Source organism: Malurus melanocephalus, unplaced genomic scaffold (assembly GCF_030028575.1).
Source record: "Malurus melanocephalus ecotype Western Australia unplaced genomic scaffold, MMel_1.1 scaffold_86, whole genome shotgun sequence".
NCBI lineage: Eukaryota > Metazoa > Chordata > Aves > Passeriformes > Maluridae > Malurus > Malurus melanocephalus.
The window spans coordinates 1,563,912-1,584,508 of NW_026623318.1; the positions used below are offsets into that span (position 1 = coordinate 1,563,912).

The following is a 20,597-nucleotide window of genomic DNA, read 5'->3' on the forward strand; positions in this document are numbered from 1 at the left end:
GCTGCCGCCGCCGCCCCCCGCCCGCGCCCGCGGCGGCCTCCTGGACCTGCTCCGGCTGCGCTCGCCCCGCAGGCAGAGCCCCGCGGGCGAGGGCGACGGCCCCGAAGAGGCTCAKCGCCCGCGACCCAGCAGCATGACCTTCCTGCCCACCGCCCGGCTGCCGCACCCCGCCGAGAGCCCCGGCTTCCTCCGGGGCGGCTCCCTGTGGGGCAGTCGCCGCTGGAACCTCTTTGGGAGCAGCGGCTGGAGCGGCTCTAGTCCTAGGAAGAACTTCAGTTCCTTGCGGAAAAGCTTCAGTTTCCGCCTGCGTCGGGGCCACGAGCTGCGGCGGTCGGAATCTGGGGGGCTCCTGCGCCCCACGCGCCTCCGCACCAAGAGTGAGGGTGATGCCAGCTCCCTGCACACCTGCCCCAGCAAGCGGGACTTGCTCTACCCAGAGCTGACCAGGGTCGGGGACCGGCTGCACACCAACCCTGCACAGACAGGGGGACTCTGGAAGCTCTTCACAAGCCGTTTCCGAAGGCGAGAGCGTGGCAGTACCGGCAATGTGTGCCCCAAGGATCCCCATGGTGGTGTTGAGCCTGTCCTCTTAGGTGGGGGTGCTCTGCGGGCTCTGGGTAAGTAAGCACAGGAGCAGTACTGGGCTGGCGTGAGCCGCCTGTGCCCACGGGGCCTGCAGGGATGGGCTGTGGCCTGTCCTAGGTCCTGGGCTTCCACTGGCACSCGGCTTCTGTCCCGGTGCTTTGCAGGGTTTGCACTGCAGCGAGGTCGCGTGAGTGTTCACAGGTCGTGTAGTACCCCGGTGCCCTGGGCACTGCCACCATTAATGGTGTGGCTGTTTGGGAGGATGTGCTGYGCGGTCTAGTTCCCTTGCTGGCCACACACCTGGCAGTGAAGCACATGTATCATGTGTCCTGCTGGTGGTGTCCCATCAAGCTCGAGGTGGGATGAACCTCTCTGCCCTTGCTCCACATCAACAGAATAGGGAGAAGAGTGCTGTTGATGGTCTCCCAGACAAGTGAGACTGTTTGAAAGATTGCCAGAGCAAAAGCGTGGAGCAGCATAGGAGGTTAGGGAGCATGGAAATGTGCCTGCACCCCTCTGTTGTGAGTGGCTTTCTGATGCCAGTCATCATCTAGGTGATGCTCAGCCAGGGCTGTCCCTGCCAAGGTCCCCCAATGGGGCCAAGTGGAGGCCCTATATTCCGGAGCACAAGGACTCTCACCATGTGTGGGGCAGCTGTGGCATTATCAGCTGGGGACAGGATATTATGGGACACAGGGACAGGACCCCTGTGGCACTGGGCATTCAGTGGGCACTGGAAGCTGAATCAACTCTTGAGTGATCGACTCTGATGTTGGTGGGGAGTTCACTGACACCGGGGCTGTGTGGGGCCTCAGCTGGGGCTGTGCTGGTTGTGCTTCTGTGTCCCGTCCCATTCCCCGCCCTGTGGAAGGAGCTGCAGGCGAGCCCTGTGTCCTGGCAGGGCCGGGAAGCGACAGCAGCATCCACAGCTTTTTAAGGCATGGAACGCATGGAGCTGGGGGCTGGGCCAGGCACTGTCGGAAGCTCCGGGGGGGCCTTGCTGGGTTCCATTGCTCTGCTCTGCATCTGGGTGTTGTGGAGGCAGTTCTCTGCTTGGCTCACATGCCAGAGGCATGTCTTAGGGCTGGCAGGCTCCCCAGGGAACCCACATGATCCCCAGGAACCTGGTTGCTCCTGATGCAGTGGCTGTCCAGGACAGGGTCATGGCCAGATGTTCCCCGGGAGGGCTGGGCTGCAGGGATCAGCACGGGAGCAACCCTGCAGCTGCTCAGGGAGCTCGGGGTACTCCATCCTCTAGCCCCTCCTGTTCCTCAGGCTCATTATACTCCAGGGGAACATTCTGGAGGCTCTGGTGGATGTGGGGGCCGCCCATGCACCACGAGGCAAAGGGCTGCGATGCTGCTGTGCCCGGGGGTTCTGGTGCTGGCAGGGCAGCCCAGGCTGTGTGCTGGTGCCGGCAGGGTGGCGGGAGGTTCCCAGGAGAGGGGAGGCTGCTCTCATGGCTGGGGAATGTGGGTGTATGCGGGCAGGGAGGGCTGGGCTCTGCCCCTGCAGCAGGGAACCTGTTCCTGCTTGCCGCTTCCAGTGGGAGCTGCGCCAGCAGCAGCCGACCTGGCGGCTGCATTCCCACAGAAGCAGCTGAGGTTGAACACTCGGTTGGTATCTTYGCCTCTCACCTGGCTCCTCCATGAGGCAGGTAGGAGCTCCCTTTGGATCCATYTTCAGGAGACTGCAGAGGCTTCCATGGGGAGTGGCATGGGGGGTTTGGGGTCCCTGCATCTGTGACCAGCCAGCTTGTGCAGAACAGCTGCTTGTTGCAGGGATTATTAGTGTTTGCCACCGTGGCTCTTGCTGAAGGCAGAGGCTCAGCGATGACCTCCCTCTCTGGGCTGCCACTGGCACTGTGGCTCCTTGCAGAGCTCACACCGGACTTAGTTGCACTGAGAACACCATTCATTACTTGCCTGGTACTTGCGCAGACCCTGTACCCACCAGACCTGTGTCCTTCTGGGGGCAGGGAGGTATGAAGAGGCAGTGGTCAAGTCTGCACATCAAAGTATCTGCTGCTTGCCCTCTCTTGTGCCTCCTCTCCTCGTTGTCTTTCTGCTTGGAATGTTGTTCTGTGGCTCTCYCCCGTGGGAGCTGTGGGCCTCTGAGCCAGGGTTGGAGGGGCACAGACTTAGTGCTGTTCTGACAGGGCTGCACAGGAGGTCTCTGCCCATGTTCCAGTCTTGCAGGCTGATGGTTCCAAACACCCTCTTGACGTCCCACAAACTTTGATGCTCTGTGTGGGCGCTGCCCTACTTGCCCTGGGAAAGCTGCTGGTGCAGCCCCAACTTGCCCTCCTGGGGGATGCAGCTGCAGCTGCAGTTATCAGCACTTGGAAAAGCTGGATGTGGGAGTCCTGGCAGAGAGCCAAGCCAGCACTCTCCCTGTCTCCAGAACCTGGGTCGTTTGTTTACAGCACGCTGTGATACTCACCCAGCACCACACTCTGCATCCAGACATACCCACAAGAGCCAGGGGGATGCTCCAGCTGCTGCTCCCAGCCCTGGAGGGGTTTGGCTGGGACTGAGTGCACAGAGATGTGGTGGGGGATTTCAGTGTTTGTTACCCAAAAAAAAGTGTAAAGGGCTGATCCTTGTGTAACGGGAAGGGAGGAGGGCAACAGCCCTTGGGACTAGAGAGCAAAGTCAACACAGAATCCAGACAGTTTGGACTGACCCAGGTAATCAGTGGTTCAGAGCATATCCAGGTCTTGGCTGGTGTCATTCCAAAGAGGCTCTCTAACAGGCATGGTCTTGGGAAAACTGGACTGTTTTGGAATTGTAGTTGTCCCTGTGCATGGAGGGACCGTGTGATAGGTGCAGCATCTCTCACAGCTCAGGAAGCATTCCTCTGCTGAGGGAACATCATGGAGCTGTATCAGGGGAGGATTAGTTTGGGTATCAGAGAAAGGTTCTTCCCCCAMGGGTGATCGGGCACTGCCCAGGCTACCCAGGGAATGGACAYGGCCCCGAGGCTGCCAGAGCTCAGGGAACATTTGGACAATGCTCTTAGGTATAGGATGGARTTGTTGGGGTGCCTCTGCAGAGCCAGGGCTCGGAATTAATTATTCTTGTGGGTCTCTTCCAGCTCAGGATGTTCCGTGATTCTGTGRTCACAGCTGTGTCCCTTCTCCCAGAGAGATGCCTTATTTTTTGAGGTTCTTTAAGATACCTCCCTTTACTCTCATGTGTGGAGGACTGATGTGCAGGGCATGTGAGGAAAGGCTTCTGAGAGAAGACAGAGGCTGTTCTCTCATGGATCAGGTGAAGTTTGCATAGTGARTTGGGTAGGTCATGATGAATATCACCTCGTGTTGGTACTTGCCTTAGTTGAGCTGGGAATGTTAGTGAGAGGCAGAGGTGTTATGGTGGGATTAGAGATGTCTCGTATGTTGAGGCCAGTCTGGTATCTGCACTTTGAGGAAGCCTGGGASTTCTGGAAGGTGTCAGGGAGGGGATTGTTGGGACAATACTCTGGAAGGCCCAGTTCTCAGGATGAGGTCAGAGGGTGTGCAGTGGGTGCAGAGGTGTGGTCATGGGCAGTCTTAGGGAGAGGGAACTCCAACCCCTGTGCCTTCAGTGTTCACCTGCTAGTGCTCGTGGAGTTGCACAGTTGGAGTGGAGGTCAGGCATGATGGGAACAGGGTTTTGCTGGTGAGGTAGATCCCCATGGAGTGCTGTGATGGAAGGGTGTGAGTTATCTGTCTCTCCATGTCACTCTCTGCTGGGTTTTCCCTTCCAGCAGAGYCTGTACCACCATCACAGCAGGGTTTGGTCTGGGTCCTTGACAGTGTTCGGGTGGGGACTGGAGACCAGCAGGTGCCGAGAGGTTGAAATGTCTGGATCTTCCRGAGTCTGCACTGACCTCAGAGCACAGTGATACCAGCTGCTGCCATCTGTGTTATGGCAGTGAAGCAAGGGTGGCAGTTCCTAAGTATGTCCTTTACCAGAGAGACAGAATTGTGTCTTTTTGTTGCTGCAGAGTGTTTAAAGCTCTGCTGAGATAATCTTTGTCAAGTTCATGYCCTTCAGTGTGTTCCCATGCTGGCTCAATGCTGACCGGAATGCTGGCTGTTCCTGTGCTGGTCTGTGACCTGGAGAAATCCCCCTCCTGCCAGGGTTGCTGGGGCTGAGGCTTTATCAGCCTGGCCTGGGAAGGGTGGCTGTGCCCAGGAAGGGTGGCTGTGCCCGGGTGTGCTGCCTCTGCTTCTCTTTGATCTGTGTGTTTGCTCAGGTGGGTCTCTGTGTAGGCACAGTGGTGGCCATGAGTGGCCTCGGTTTGTGTGACCTCTGCTGTGTTTGTGCAGCCTCTGACCTGGTTTCAAGGCTGGGTTTAGTGTCCAGGGTAGCAGTGTCAAAAGGAGTTCCACCATGGCTTGSATTATGAGTCTGTTAATTATTAGTTGCTGTGTGGGGAGACCAGATGTGTCTGGCACTGGTGCTTCTGGAGCCCAGGGTAGATGAACCTGCTGTGCATCATCCCATGGAGGGAGCATCTGGGGTGAGGAGTCGACTCTGGCTGGCCAGCCACTTTCTGCTTCCAGCTTCTCTGTGGCATGTGTGTGCCAGGAGCTGTGGGTCTGTGGCTGAACTCCCTCCGAGCTGTCTTCAGGACACAGGGGGCCACAGTGTCCAAGCTCTCGATGATGGGTGCTGATCCTCCCTCCTTGGTGCATGACACTGCTGTCTCACAACTGGGGTCTGGTCTGTAGGTCCTGAAGGTGTCCAGGATGACTGACTGACTGAGGGACATCAGCTACAGAATGCCTCCTTTGTGTCCCTGTCTACTCTTCTGCATGGTCCAAGCTCTGCCCGTCCACCTCCCAAATATTCTCCTTCTTCAGTAGAGCTGCCTACACCAGGAAACTTCCATCAACAGAAGCTTGTGGAGAGTAACAGAATTGGCCTGAATCTCCTTTCCCCAGGCCAGGCAGGACTGATCTCCTCTTGTGTGGTTGTGTTGTAGAGCCACAGACACTGCTGGGCTGTGCTGAAGCTCTTGGTAYGACAGTGGTTCCCTGAGCCCACTGCTTCTGCTTTGGAGGTTGTGTACACCTGGGGAAAGTGCTGAAATGCAGCACAGTCAGTCTGATCCTCTCTGTGTGGCTAAATAACAAAGAGAAGATGCAGAAAGAGTGACCAGGTGTATTTTCATCTGGAATTGCAGGTGGTGCAGCCAGTCCAGCAGTGTAGCAGTAGATCAGGCTCCCTGATGCTGCGGGAACCCCAGTGCTCAGTGGGAAGTCAGTACCTGGAGGTGTCTCCTGCTGGAGCCCCTCCCTGCTGAACATGCTGGCACCAGGRCTCTGGTGCTGTGGGGAAGGTGCTCCACTCATCTGCCTGCCAGGATTTCAGGTGRTGCCTCAGCCCCAGTCAGGTTGCCTGTGGCTTGCTATGTGCTTCTACATGGTTACAGCTTCAGCCAGGAGATGATGGAGATTTTGTGCCTGCTCCAGTGGGAAGTGGTGCCTGAGGGCTGAGCATCTCTACACCTTCCTGGCTCAGTATGGTGGGTGGGGAGGGTCTAGAGGCCTGGAGGGAAGTGGGGAAGGTCTGGCAGCCCCAGAGGGAATGGTGCTGTTGATGGGGGGCTTCAAATCAATCTCCTGCTGCTACRAGCTTGGACCTTTCCTGCTGCTCTGGTGTATAACAGCCGCAGTGACACACTGGGTGTGTAATGTCACACTGATGTGATTCGTAGCCTTGAATGCAGGGACTTGCCACATTCTGTGTTTTGACAACCAAAGTTGAACACTTGTATGGACAGAGCTGACATCAGGGTCATGTCACAGGTTTTCAGCAGTGAGCTCCTTGGTTTGTAGTTACTTTGGGTTGAGAAACTGCTTGTGGTGTGCCCATTGGAATCTCTGTGGGTGCAGTCTGTGCCCGTCTGCATACACTGCTGTGGGAGCTGACAGCAGAAGAGGGAAATGAGTGCAAGAAACTGGGGGGCAGGAGAGGGGTGCTCCATGCTGGTAGCTGTCTGAGGCCTTGGTGACAGAGCCATCCCTGCGAGCATGGGTGCAGGTGGCTGCAGGACACAGGGCCCAGGTGATGTGAGAGATGTCTTTGGGTCTGTGGATGGCTTGTCCACACAGGTCTGGGTCCCCCAGGTATTGGGATGATGTGTATATGTTGTGTGTGTCCCTTGTGTAGTGAGAAGAGGGTGATTGGCATGCCCTGGGGCAGAGCAGGGGCTGTAAAAAGGACTGGGGGAGCACTTAGAGCGACAGACTGTAAGTCATGCAGTTGAGKCATGGACCCCAGCCTGACATGTGGAAGTGGATTGTTCTCCAAACCCTCATGCCTTCCCAGTTTGGCTGATAGTCACAGAATCACAGAATGGTTGAGGTTGGGAAARGCCTCTCAGACCATCAMGTCCAACCATTCCTCCCAGCAGTTCCAAAGCCACSACCAGTCCATGTCCCTAGGTGCCACATCCACACAGCTTTTAAATCCCTCCAGGAATGGTGACCCCACCACTCCCCTGGGCAGCTGTGCCAGGGCTGGACAGCTGATTCAGGGAAGAAATTTTCCCAATATCACACCTAAACCACTCCTGGTGTAACTTGAGGCCATTTCACCTTGTCCTGTCAGGTGTTAATGGCCTAGAGTACCTTGTCTAGGTGAGATGTGGGAMGCTTGCCCACATGTCTCAGGGTGCAGGCAGAGGACACATGCTTGGTCCAGAGTGTRGACATGCATGACCTCTTTGCCTCCCAGGCACTGCCCTCTTCATCCTTAATCAGTTTGTGGAGGAGGAAGGTGCTTCCCGCTCAGCTAATGAGGCACGAGAGAGGGTGGGGGCTGTGCGAGAGTGGTGCTCCAAACAGGCATTGAGTCATGGTGGGATGTCCACCTGAACAAGAGGTGTRTCTGTACATCGAGATGCTCCTCAGTTGAAGGGTTGGTGTGTGCAGGACTGGCCCAGGGTGGTAAGGGCACACGGGGGTCTTCTGCTCCTAACACATGTGACCTTGGCTCCAGAAGGGATCTCGGAGGGACCATGCCCTCCAAGGTGTGCATCTCAGTAACTTTTCCAGGCAGTTGTGAAGAAATGGAGACTCCAGCTGCACCATGTRAAGTGGTTCTCACACCCTGGTATGGTACTGAGTGGAGACAGCGCGGGTGCAGGCAATGTKCTGGGCTGTGCTGTGACCTGTGTGCTGTGCCAGGACCCGTGGGCTGCACCGGGACCCCTGGGCTGTTGGTGCTGGGTGGGTTCCAGGACCAGTTGGTGTCGGTGGGCTGATGTTCAGGCCTGCCAGATGCTGGAGCAGATGGACAGATATGCAGGCTGTGCCTGGTATTTGGGTAAGGTGTGCTAACGGAAGTCAGGAGCTGGGTGTGTTGTGTGGCTGTGCACACTCCCATTGGCCTTGTGTTGTCATCTTGGTGTTAAGGTTTACTCAGGAGCCTTCTCAGCAAGTCGAAAACCGAAGTGTTGCAAACAAGCTCTTGAACCTGGGTTAAAAACCAAGCAAGGATCTGCTGGGACAGTTGGTGTGGGAGGCAGCTGGCAGCTGTTGGGGCAGCTTGTCCTGGTCATCCTTGAGCAGATCCAGASACATCACAGCCCGCCCTTTGCAGGGCTCTGTCTCCCTCTCCTCTTTCCTAAGGCCAATCACTAAGTGTGTGTGCCTTGTGCTCCACTCAGGACCTGCCAAAAACCTGCTGTGTGTAGTGACACAACATGAGTATGTGCTGCCTGCTCCCATCAGGGAATGCTGGGGACAGAGAAGGCCTGGMTGGTGCTTTGTCTGTCACATTACTGCCGAAGAAGCTGAGCAGGGCAGAAGTCCCAAGTGGAGATGACAGCTTTTTTTAGACCCAGTGATGCAGTTGGAAATACAGGTGTKCTGTTACTTTCTAGAAAGGACTCAAGAATGTATGATTTTCCTCGTGACTGATGAATTGTTTTAATAAAAAAATTACCTCTGCCTGCCTGAAAAAGGAAAGGGCAGGTGAAAGACACCGCAGAKAAATGATTCCCCAGGATGGCTATAAATAACCTGATGTTCCTGCAGCAGACTTGGGGATTGTTTGTCTGTAGCTCCTGGAAAAGGACTATTCCTAAATCAGGCATGGAAGGTAAACTCCAGGTAGGAGCACCATGTTCTCACCTTTTTCTAACACAATGGATGAATGTGTCATGGTCTGTGGATGCTGGTGGCTGCCCAAAACAGGACAAGGGACCAGGACAAGGGCACAGTGCTGGGTTATGGTTTGTCACCTCATGCTCTCTGAGCAGCTCTGGAAGTGGGAGCAGTGTTCCCCATGACTTTGGGCTGCCCAGTGAGGTGAGAGAGGTGAAATGAGGCTTTWTCCTGGAGTTGGGGGAAGAGCTGGTGCTGTTGTGTGTCCAGCATCCCCTGAGGAGTTAYGAGGGCTGGAACATGAGTTGGGGTGGGGGCAGGTGCTGGTAGGCTCTGGCAGGGCTGTGGAGCCCAGTGTTGCACCCAACACAAGAAAGATGCTCCCAGGGCTGGAGCCCCTCYGCTCTGGAGCCAGGCTGGGAGAGCTGGGGGTGCTCACCTGGRGAAGGGAAGGATYCAGGGAGAGCTYAGAGCCTCTTCCAGTGCCTAAAGGRGCTCCGGGAGAGCTGGAGAGGGACTGGGGACAAGGGATGGAGGGACAGGACACAGGGAATGGCTTCYCACTGYCAGAGGGCAGGGATAGATGGAAAATTGGGAAGGAATTSTTCCCTGTGAGAGTGGTTTGGGGACTGCTGGAGCAGGCACCAGGAGTTGTGGTAGTGGGGTTGGGGCTGCTGGGGCAGGTCTGAGCCAAACTCCCTGTGGCCTCAAGTGACACTTGGCACAGTGGCAGTGCTCAGATCGCCGTGTTTGATTGCTGCCCATGTTTGGATCTGGTGAATTTGCTGCTTCCCTTCTGAGATCATCTGAGAATCCATTCCTGCGATAGTCTGTGGCCACAGATTTGGCAGGTTTATTACTCTTTCAGGCTCCTGAAGATGCAGAGTTCCCACAGGTTTCTGGTCTCCAAAAATCCTTTCTGTTTGTATGTGATAAACATGCTGGAGGTGCTGCTCATGGAGYTGATGTTGGGTGGAGGGTCTGAGCTCGTCAAGGTGAATGAGTGACTCGGGTTTGTCAGTAGGGGCTGCTGGCTGCTTYTGGTACTCAAGGTATCCTTCAGGCTCCTGCTCCTCCTCCAGATGCTCTGTGGCCAGCTGGGGGTGTTTCCTCAAGCTGTGCTGGGTTGCCACAGCCTCTGTAAGCCTATTGCAGCAAGCTGCCAGTTCCATAATGTGCAATAATTGTGATTGCATTCAGTCAGAAACGTGGCTGATACCCTGCCATCAGCTCTGCTGCTGCACAGCCTGTGGCATGCTGAGGGCAGAGCTCRGGGTGCTTGGCATGTGCTTTCAGTTCTGGGGTCTTGTGCAGCCAGTGCTCCCCAAAAGGGTGTCTGGTCCCTAGTGCTTCCCTTGTCCTCTGTGCCTCAGAACAGGGGATGCTGAAGGGGTTTTTGTGCTCCTGCAGGTAAGAAGGGAGGGTTCCAGCCAGCGGTGTCCAGCCTCTTTACTGCTATACTGCCCTTGGCTTGGCTGGTCCTCCCCAGTTCCGGCTGCRTGTTGGGTCCCTGTGCAGCTTTGTGTCTCTGGATGAGACAGAAGGGAGTGAAGAGCCATAAATCTGCCTGAAGGGAGCAGGGAGAGTGTAGCAGGACCCTTGCTAGAATCTTGAGAGTTAGTGACCTGATGATTTCTTCCCTCTGTCTGCAGATTCATTTGTGAACAGCCAGGAATGGACCCTGAGTCGCTCGGTGCCTGAGCTGAAGGTGGTGAGTATTTTTGGCTTTTGCCTGGGATACCCCTGGTTCCCCAAATCCTCAAGAAAATTGCACATTTTCATGTGGCCGTGTGGAAATGCAGAGAGCCTTCAGCCTCAGAAGGTAGAGAGGAGCTGGGGCTGTTTTTGTGTCAGAGAAGGACTGGGACTTCTCGGTAGCTCAYGCTGGTAGGGGTGAGCCATAGTCTGTTGATCCAGGAGGGCACTTGGGGTGTGAAGATGAAAAGACACCATTTAAGTCACTCAGCCTTCCTGCTGGCCCTGGCAGAGCTGTGATGCCTGCCTGGGCGCTGCTGCTCAAGCCGAGGCAGCAGAAGCAGGTGCAGATCCCAGGTGGTGGTTCAGGTTTGTGTCCTTGGTGGTCACCCCCAGAGCAGTGGTCTTGCTGTGGGAGGCATCACTGCTCCGTCGGTGCCTTAGTGACCTCAGCTCTGCACTGACACTTCCCCTGCTTCTGCCCAGGTGTCCCTGCCCTGGAGGGGCCCTGGGGGGTGACACCTCTGTTTTGCCAAACTGAGGGAATGAGGCTCTCCAGATCTGTCAGCACAGGATGGGTTCCCCSAGGACACCCCATTTCGAGCCATCACCAGCTTCCTGTGGGGTGTGGTCTCTGTGATCAGGGGGCTGCCTTGGCACAGCCCCTCCAAGTGAGATAGGGTCAGTGTTGTAGGCTCTGGGATGGCCAGGAGGTGGTGGTGGCGCGGGCAGGGTGCTATGGGTACTTCAGTGATCTGTTCCTCCATCTGTTCTTGCTGTGCTTTCCATGCCTTTGCAGGCTCCTGGTGTGTGCACTTCAACTYTTACTCCCTTCAGCTTTTGCAAGATTATTTTTTTTTCAATATTAGTCCAAGAAACAAAAGAATAAAATTATTCTTGCAAAACATCCTAGCACCATCCTGCCAGTGTCTCTTACCTCTGGTTAAGTGAGAATCAAAACAAACTTTGAATATTCATTTGTTAGTATACCTGTGAAATGCATTTTTAAAAACGCTGTCACAGCTGTTTGGGTGTTGGCACCTGATGTTGAGGCTCTGCAAGACTATGAAGCTGTGCTGCCAGCTAAATCATCCCAAAGCTTTTATTCTTCCCCAAGCAGTATGGCCCTTTCCCCAGGTTTTGCATGACCTCTGATCATTCTAAAAGCCTGGAGGCCTTTCAGAGTCCTAGTTTAGAGTGACAAAATCATTTGGGTTGGAAAAGCCTTTGGAAATCGTTGAGTCCAACTGCTTCCCCAGCACTGCCAAGGCYATCAGTGACTGTGTCCCCAAGTGCCACATCCACCTGGCWTTTAAATTCCCCCAGGGATGAGAACTCCATCCCTGCCATGAACAGCCTGTGCCAGGGCTGGACAGCCCTTTCCAGGAAGAAAGTTTCCCAATATCCAACTGAAACCTCCCCTGGCACAGTTGAGGCCTGTCCCYTGTTTCCTGGGAGCAGAGCCCAACTTCCCAGGCTGGCCCCTCCTGTCAGGGAGTTGTGCAGAGCCACAAGGTCTCCCTGGAGCCTCCTTTGCTCCAGGCTGAGCTCCCTCAGCTGCTCCTGGTGCTCCAGACCCYTCCCCAGCTCCATTTTCTTCTCTGGATACACTCCAGCCCCTCCACGTCTTTCTTGTCATGAGGGGCCCRRCACTGAYCCCAGCTTCACTCCCCATTTTCAAGCAACTCTGCCTTCTCTGTCTTGTGCAGGAGTTGAGGGTCTTGCTGCTCTCTGTGCTCGTGTTCCCAAGCATTCAGGGTACTTTCTTCAAGGTTTGTGAATAATTGGTTACATTTAAGATATGTTCAACAGTTTTCCCTCCCTCAGTTTTCTCCCAAAGCTCCCTCCCAGTGCTGCAGGCTAAGAGGAGGCTGTGACTGAGCAGTTCCTGCAGAGGGGCACTGACTATGCCTCCTGGCAGGACTTGTTCCCTGGACCTGGCCCTGGGCAGTGCCAGCACAGGGCTGACTGCATTCTGTCATTCTCCCAAAAAGCATGGAACAGAGGTTCCCACAGTGCATACCTTGTTTGACTCCAGTTTGCTGCCTCTCAGTGGCTGTGTTCCTTAGGATTGTCAGTTCTGTGGCTGCGTTTAAGCTCCAGGTGAGTTCGAGGACATGGCAGAGCAGCAGGATTTTGGTGAGATGCAGGTCAGGATTCAGATTATGTGTAAACTAAGCATAATTGCAGCCTCCGTCCAAGTTTTAGAGCTAAATGGGAATGGAGTGTTTATCTTTGGTGTGGTATGCCAGCCTTGCTGCTGGGTGGCCTCGGGAACCTTTCCATTGGCAGAGGAGCCATGGGCAACCTGGCACTGAGCCCCTGAGCTGCCTGCCCAGAGCAGGGCTCTCCACAGTTTCTTCTTTAATACTCCCACTTGGACTSCTGTGTCCATGTCAGGGGCTCCCAGCAAAACAAAAGACACTGACCTGTTGGAGTGAGTCCAGAGGAGGCCACGGAGGTGATCTGAGGGCTGGATCCCCTCTGCTCTGGAGCCAGGCTGGGAGAGCTGGGGGTGCTCCTCTGGGGAAGAGAATGATCCAAGGAGATGTCAGAGCCCCTTCCAGTGCTAAAAGGGCTCCARGGAGCTGGGAAAGGACTTTGGACAAGGGCCTGTAGTGTCAGGACAGAGGGGAATGGCTTCCCACTGCCAGAGGGCAGGGATAGATGGGATATTGGGAAAGAATTCTTCCCTGTGAGAGTGGTGAAGCCCTGGCACATGTTGCCCAGAGAAGCTGTGGCTGCTCCATCCCTGGAAGTGTCCAAGGCCAGGTTGGACAGGGCTTGGAGCACCCTGAGATAGTAGAAGATGTTAGAGATTCAGAGTAGAACTGAATGAGCTTGAAGGTCCCTTCCAACACAAACTGTTCTGGGATTCCATGATTCTGTTATAATCCTGGTTAGTCTGCAGCAGCAGGGAGGGCTCAGCCAGGGGATGGACTTTTCCCATCATCCATAACACAGGCACGGCATTGGTGCAGCCCCTGGCTCCAGAGACACGTGTGCAGGGTCGGGCAGGGTTGCAGCCCAGCCCCTGTGCTCTGTGTTGTCAGCTGTGTGAACGCCTGTTGGGATCTGTAGTTACTATGATGGGTGACAGATGTGGCAGTGGTATGTGCAGCCTGGGTGTGCCTGTGGGAGCCCATTGCTCACTGCTCCCTGCTCCTGCTGCATGCTGGCTCCATTGGCACAAGAGGAACTGGCAAACAGGGTGGTGTTCTGCACTCTGGTAGCATGGTCTGTGCCATCAGAATGCTGGTGGCCACAGGGCTGGTGCCTCTCTGCTTCTCACCACCAGCACGTGAGTGGCCCAGGGCAGGACCTGTGGTGGACCTGAAGCAGCGGGAGTGCTCAAGCGTTTGGCTGAGAGCTGGAGAACCTGCCTCGTGCTGACTCACTTGCCAAGCTCATCTCTGTGCCTGGAAAAGCTTGGCTGTAAACTTCTGTGGTGGCAGACAGCTTTAGTGTTCATAGCCACTCCTCATCCTGCGTCTTTTGGCACTGGTGTGGCCATGTGAATGCAGTTGTACAGAATCACAGGGCCATTAAGGACGGAAAAGCCCTCTAAGGTCATCAAGTCCAACCATCAACCAACACCACCACAGTGTTCACCATTAACTATCCTCAAATGCCRCATCCACATATTTTGAACACTTCTAGGGATGGTGACTGGGTTCACCTTCAGCGGAAGGTGACCCCTTCCCTTTTTGTAGAAAAAGTTACTCAATATCCAACCTAAACCTCCCCTGACACAATCTGAGGATGTTTCCTCCTGTCCTGTTGTTAGGTACCTGGGAGCAGAGCCCAACCCCACCTGGGAGCACCCTCCTRTCAGGGAGCTGTGGAGACYGAGAATGTACCTACTGAGCCTCCTTTTCTTCAGGCTGAGTTCCTCCAGYTCCCTCAGCCAATCCTCATCAGACTTGTGCTCCAGACCCTTCAGTACAGAGCTGGTCCCACAATTAAATGGCATTAAAGAGTTGGGAAGGTGCTGATATTGGGCAGAGCTGGGCTCTCTGACTGACCTGTACTGGGACACCCACCTGTGTTTCGTAGCAAATCTGAGGATGCTGTAGTCAGATGTGCTTCTGTCCAATTAAAATCRGTGCTCAGTTATTTTATCCTTCAATTTGTTTGACTATTGGTGCTGGGTGTTTCAGTGTGGGCAGCACTACTGGCTCTGCATGGGAGGTGCATGTAGTGCTGCCATGGTGCTGGTGCCTTGGGCATGAGCACATGAGGGCCCCGTACCCAACGCATAGCTGATCTCTGTTCCCCTTCTACTGGCAGCTGCTGTCCAGAGCTGCAACACCCCAAAACTGGGGATGCATGGGCTGAGAGTTTTTCTCCTTCTGAGTTGACTCAAGATGACAGGTGTTCCTTGAGGAGCAGAAGGGCTGTGGCAAGAGCTAATGTGGTGTTGCCAGGGCTGTGCCTGTTCTGGGGAGGACAAGAGTCCTCACTGCCCTCTGTCCGAGTGGCTGCGCCCCACTCTCAGTTGCTCTTTGCCCAACTGAGCCCAGTCAGTGTCTCCTGGCCTCCCACCATGTACTGGGCTGGGACACACCATCCCTGTGTCCTCTCGGGGACATCTCGGCCTCTCATCAGCGGGTAGCCAGGCACTGGTGGTGTCATCTCACGGGGGAGGCCTAATGTACAGGGACACGTGCTGGGCACACGGATGACATGTGCGTYTGTTCCAGGGCATCGTGGGGAACCTGTCCAGCGGCAAGTCGGCCCTGGTGCACCGCTACCTGACCGGCACCTATGTGCAGGAGGAGTCTCCAGAGGGTAAGGTCTGGTTCCCAGGGTGCCTGGGAATCTTGCTCGGTCCTTGCTCCTCTCCCTGGTGCTGAAGGTGATCCCAGTCCCTGCACCTCCTCCACCACTGCARTGGGGCTGGACAACTCATCTGGTCCTCATTTGGGGTGTCCCCTGCCTGCAYCCCTCTTGCTGACTGGCAGCTTTGCTCCCCCAAGGTGGCCGGTTTAAGAARGAGATCGTGGTGGATGGTCAGAGCTACTTGCTGCTGATTCGAGATGAAGGGGGTCCCCCTGAACTCCAGGTAGGAGACCTGTCCTTCTTGTGGTCTCTTCCCGTCCATCCTGTTGGAGGGATTGGGGAGAGGTGTATGTTGGCTGTGCCTGGTGTGTGGCTGCCTTTGCTGGCTGCTCACAGCCCRGGTCTCCAGCCCTCGTCTGGGCTATAATCGTGCCCTGTCTCTGCAGTTTGCTGCCTGGGTCGATGCAGTGGTGTTTGTCTTCAGCCTGGAGGATGAGATCAGCTTCCAGACCGTCTACAACTACTACCTRCGGCTCTGCAGCTACCGGAACACAGCAGAGGTGCCGATGGTGCTGGTGGGCACACAGGGTGAGAAYGGRGTCTGGSCTGGTCCCYTTGGGCAGGAGCGCTGGTGCTSTGTCCCGCTGGCCCAGGAGTGCRGGGCRCYAGCCCTGTGACTTTGTGGGGGGTACCTGGTCTGTGAGCCCCACATGGGGTGGAGAGATGATGCTGAGGCCCCAGCCCAGAGTCCTGAGGAGGGCATTCTTGCTCAGATCATCTCAGCTTCCCTACYGAGAGCTGCCTCACTCCATGGAGCCACTTTCCTCTTGGAGACAGCATGATATCCTGGTGCAGCCTCCTCCATCTCTGCCAGCGCAGGCAGGAGGGACGCTGGGGCTGAAGTGTTTTCMGTGTGACAGTAGAGAGCAGGAGCAGGACATGGATGTGAGGAAAAACTGTTCTGGGAGGACAGTTCCTGAGCACTGTGACTTGCTCCTGGGCAGGAGGAAGCTCTGGGGCCAGGAAGACAGGCAGGAATAGTGGGGAAGGAGTCACAGGGTCTCTGCTCCAGACACTGTATTAAAAGCAGAACAAACTTTGCTAAACTTTGGATATTTAAAGGTTGTGGAATGGGTTTTAGGACTGAGTGATCTCGGCTCAGGGATGGGGTGGCAGCACACACTCTGGAGGCGCAATAGCGGGACAAGTGACAGGGTCAGTGGCCATTGTTGTCCCAGACACAGAACCAGGTGAGGGTCCTAGCCTTGGTACAGTTACAAAACTGTCTGGAGAGCCGAAGGAGGGTTTCCTCACCAACCCCTTCTGAGAAGGTTTGTTTGCAGCCCCCACTTGTCCCTGGCTTGTCTTCAAGAAGTTGGTTTCCTCTTCAGAAGGAAGTTTTTCCAAAACAGGCAAGCACTTGGTGGCCATCTGGGATACAAACTCAACCTATATTTTAGAGCTGTTCAGCAAGGCTTTGGCTGTGGGGACATCCCAGCAGAGCTGACTTTCTCATTAAACCAGGTGGATTTCTCCCATGGATTCTTTAACATGTAGGGCTTGGCCATGAGCTCTWAAATGGTGGGGGCTGACAGATCCATTTTACTTGGCAGCTGGGGTTGCCTGGTCTTGCTCCCCACACATCCCAGGGCATTCTGCTTCTGTCTACTGAAATATCTGTGGCTGGGTGGCTTGGGAAATGGAGTCAGGTTAATTTACAGAGAAGATTCATGCATTTTTGTACAGATGTGGGATTTGTGATCTCAGGCATTTATAGAGCAGTACTATGGAGGTGGTTCTTCTGTGTGAACAGAGGGAGGGAGGCCAGAAGTGTCATGGGACCTGTGGATAGGTGGGATGGGGTCCTTGCATTTCAACCTCCTGTCTCTTTGGTTTGCAGATGCGATCAGTGCCACCAACCCCCGGGTCATCGACGACTCCCGGGCACGGAAGCTCTCCAATGATTTGAAGCGTTGCACTTACTACGAGACCTGTGCTACCTACGGCCTGAATGTGGAGAGGGTCTTCCAGGAYGGTAACTGAGCCGTGTCAGGGTGTMCGGGCWGGACAGGGCAGCAGTGCAGTCCCATGGAGGGGTTTGCGCTGCCCTGGGCCCGGGGCATCGGGCACCCACCTGTGTACGGTGCCTCTGCATTACACACACATGTTTGGTGAGGGGAGCAGGATGTGCTCTGTGTACAGGGGGTGTAAGGACCTCTGTGTGTGGTCCATGGGTGTGTGTGAAGGGCCACAGAATGGGGCTGAGAAGCACCTTCTGCTGCTCTGCAGGGACTGCCCTGTTGGCAGAGAGCAGAGAGGCTGCGGGGGACAGTTGCTTCCCCACAGGGCAGCACAGCAGTTTATGAGCCTTTGAGGACTTGGGGGGCTGCAGAGAGAGGCTTGGTGGCCTTGGTATGGAGGGGAGGAGGAGTCACAGCGAGACCTGGAGTAGGGAAGCAGCCCCTGAACAGCTTGATGGGGCAGCTGTGCCTCATGGGTACAGTGAGAGAGCTTTCCTGCTTAGGCTTGGGGAGGGGTCTGCAGCACTGTGATGCTGAGGGACACAGGGAACCTGCACCATCTCCTGGGAGTTTGGGTCTACTTAAACAAACTGACCCTGCCCTAAAGGGGATTGTGTGTTCCCTCTAGTGACAGGACAAGGAGGAAAGGCCTGAAGCTGGTGGGATGAGGTGTTTCTGGAGTATGTAAGCCATTCTTCCTAGTGAGCACTTATGGGTCATTATGCTGCTGGTTTGGCATCTGGTGGATCCTGGCACAGCTGGTGTGGGATCTTATGGAGTCCTGGCAGTCACAGACTGTGTGAGGACCTTGCCTCCAGTTTCCATCAAACCCTCCTCCTAATCCAGTTTCCATCAAACCTTGTCTTTGTATGACTTCTTCCACACAAGTCGCTCACGCCAGATCCGAGCAGACCTATCCCAGGCAGGCTGGGAAGGATGTCCACTTCCCACAGCAGGAGCAGGAAGAGCTGCTTTCTGTACTGAGGTTGCTTACTTGCCCCTGCTCTGTGCCATGTGTGCTGCACCTCTGTTCCCAGAGAGCTCTTCTCTGCCACTGTCCTGGATCACAGCCAGCAGCTGCTGATCTTTTTGGGGAGCAGGTCAATATGCTGGCACGAGAGCTTGAGGGAGTGACCACCCTGCCCTTCGGTGTTCACGGACGGCTCTTCTCACACATGCACGTGGTGCAGCAGAGTGAGGGGGATGCTCAGAGATGGAGAAACTGGCCTCTCCATCTTCACCAACTGCTTGGTGATTCTSCAAGAACTGAGTGGTCCTGGCTGTTGCATCACTACAGCTCARGCAGGAGCAGCAGAGACCCTGTTCCTCAGAGTGGGTCCTGAGTGTCCGGTCTGTAGCCTGGAGCTGTGAGTGGTTGAGCCACACTCTGTCTGGACTGAGCACATTGCATCATGTACCTGATGGTATTGAGCTTTTGTGGCTGAGGCTGTGTCTGGGCAGTCAGGCTGCTGGAGGTCCCATGAGAAGGACACATGGCAGGAGAATGGGGGTCACTTCCTTCTTGTACCSTGGCAGAATTCCCCCTGGAGACGCTGCTTGCTATGTGGGAATTTCACTCCTCCATCCCTCCCAAGTCCACAGATGTTACAGTGACTGCTGCAATGAGAGGATGGGACTTYGGTATTGCCAGGAGGTGTCCTTGGCACAAACAGGGACAATACCCTAGGCCAGGCAGTGTCCACTCAGCCTCAGGATTCTCTGAGGTGAGCCTGTCCTGAGGAGTGGTTGGTGTGGTCCCCTCATGGCAGAGCCSCAGTGAGGTGGGGGCTGGTATGGAACGTGCCTTGTTGCCCTCTTGGCTTCGAAGAGGTCTGGTTAAAGAACTTTCTTCTCATGATTGACCTCACAATTCCTGTGTGCAGAAATTGGGGGTTCAGCAGATGCCAGGACAGTTTGCAAGGAACCATCAGTGTGAGGGAGGGTTCGGTTCTTTGGCCTAATTTTAAGGTTGCTTCTGTACCAAGAAAGGTCAAGAAACAGGTTGTCAAGAGTGCCTTGGCTATGATCACCTCGGCAGAGGAAAAGGAGGAGGAGTGACCCAGCCCTGATCCTGGTGGGCACAGGAGGAACAGCAGCTGTGCTGCCCATGTGGTGGGTGACTTCCTGAGCTTCACCTCTGCTGCAGGTCCCAAGTGCATGGTCCTCCCTTTCCTCTGCCCTGAGCACTGGAGAGGGCAGGAGAGGATGGCCAGTGGCTCTGTGGCCCAGGGCCCATGGCTGAGGTGCTGGTGGCATTGCTGCTCTCCATGCTCCCCATCAAACATGGGGCTGCAGGCCAAGGCTCCGGTGTGAACTCCTAGGGAGGCTCTAGATCACCTATACAGGCCTGAGTGGAACAGCAGGTGTCCCTCCTGTTAACGTTTGAYATATTTCTTCAACATCAGGGTGATGGGCAGCATTGATTGCCACATCTTCTGGGACAGTGGACGTGGACCTGAGGGAGGGTTTGGCTGGAGCACGTCAACAGAGGGGCCAAGAGCTTTGTGCACAGGGGTGTGCAGGGCCTTGCGAGTCTGTGAGGTGACACTGTGAGGGATTCTCTGCAGAATCCTTGGTGGGTCAYTGGGGACCTTTGCATGCTCTTCCTCTGTCGAGACTCTGAGTGCTGGGTTTGCTCTGAAACACTGAGTGATGTTCAGGTGCTGGGGCTCACAGTGACATTGGGGCTGCTCAGGCTCTGCAGGCGGATCACACCTCACTGGTTGTACAGCAGAGCTGTGCTTGGCAACCAGAGAAACCGGAATGAGAAGACTGGTGTAAGGGATGGCAGAAACTATCCCAGAAAAGTCTGACCGATGTTCAGGAAGTAGAAGAGCCTGTAGCTGCCGTGCAGAAAGGTGAAGATCACCTCAAGGTGCCTCATTTCAGGACTGGGGAGATGTTATCCTTCCAGTGTGGTCTCACTGGCCTCGTGGTTAATTCCCCATTAGCAGTAGTAATATGGGCAAGTGATGGGCAGAGCCTCTGCCAGTCTCCCTGCCTGCAACAGCAGCGGCTGAGGGTTTTTTTTGGATATTTCCTGGCCCCTGGGGTGCCTGAGTTTACAGTGTGCCTGACCAGCATTGGGACGGGAGATGTTCCCACAAAGAACTGATTGCAGGGGTTGGAGGGGAGGAAGGAGCTGGTGAGAGCAGGGAAGCAGCAGATTAATATGTTTTGTTTGTTGGGTGCAGGGTGGTTTCCTGCTTTTTCTGTAACTAATGTTCAGCTTGGGAGTGTGGACAGACTCCCAGCTTTGTAAGAATCCGGCAGTGGCCCCGTGGACTTTTGGCTGTGTCTGAAAGGGATGTGGCACCAAGGCCATCAGGGTGCCAGGACTCTGCAGTTACTGTTGGCATCTGACCTTTCCAAACAGGTTCAATCATGCCACGGGTGTGGTGCAACATCTT

General features: G+C 55.3%; 1 protein-coding gene across 4 annotated transcripts in view; it reads left to right on the top strand.

Annotated features, from left to right (window-relative positions):
• Positions 1 to 20,597, top strand: part of AGAP3 (ArfGAP with GTPase domain, ankyrin repeat and PH domain 3) — a 110,711-nt gene that overhangs the window by 28,734 nt on the left and 61,380 nt on the right. For 2 of the 4 annotated variants that reach the window (XM_057367908.1, XM_057367906.1), the window contains exons 2-6: positions 10,342 to 10,400; positions 15,088 to 15,175; positions 15,364 to 15,449; positions 15,613 to 15,754; positions 17,067 to 17,201. In XM_057367908.1, coding sequence (XP_057223891.1) covers positions 10,342 to 10,400; positions 15,088 to 15,175; positions 15,364 to 15,449; positions 15,613 to 15,754; positions 17,067 to 17,201 — 510 coding nt within the window. Of the gene's footprint in view, positions 1 to 14; positions 618 to 2,040; positions 2,243 to 10,341; positions 10,401 to 15,087; positions 15,176 to 15,363; positions 15,450 to 15,612; positions 15,755 to 17,066; positions 17,202 to 20,597 lie in introns of those variants that run through there. The other 2 variants (XM_057367907.1, XM_057367905.1) reach the window with 2 other exon arrangements.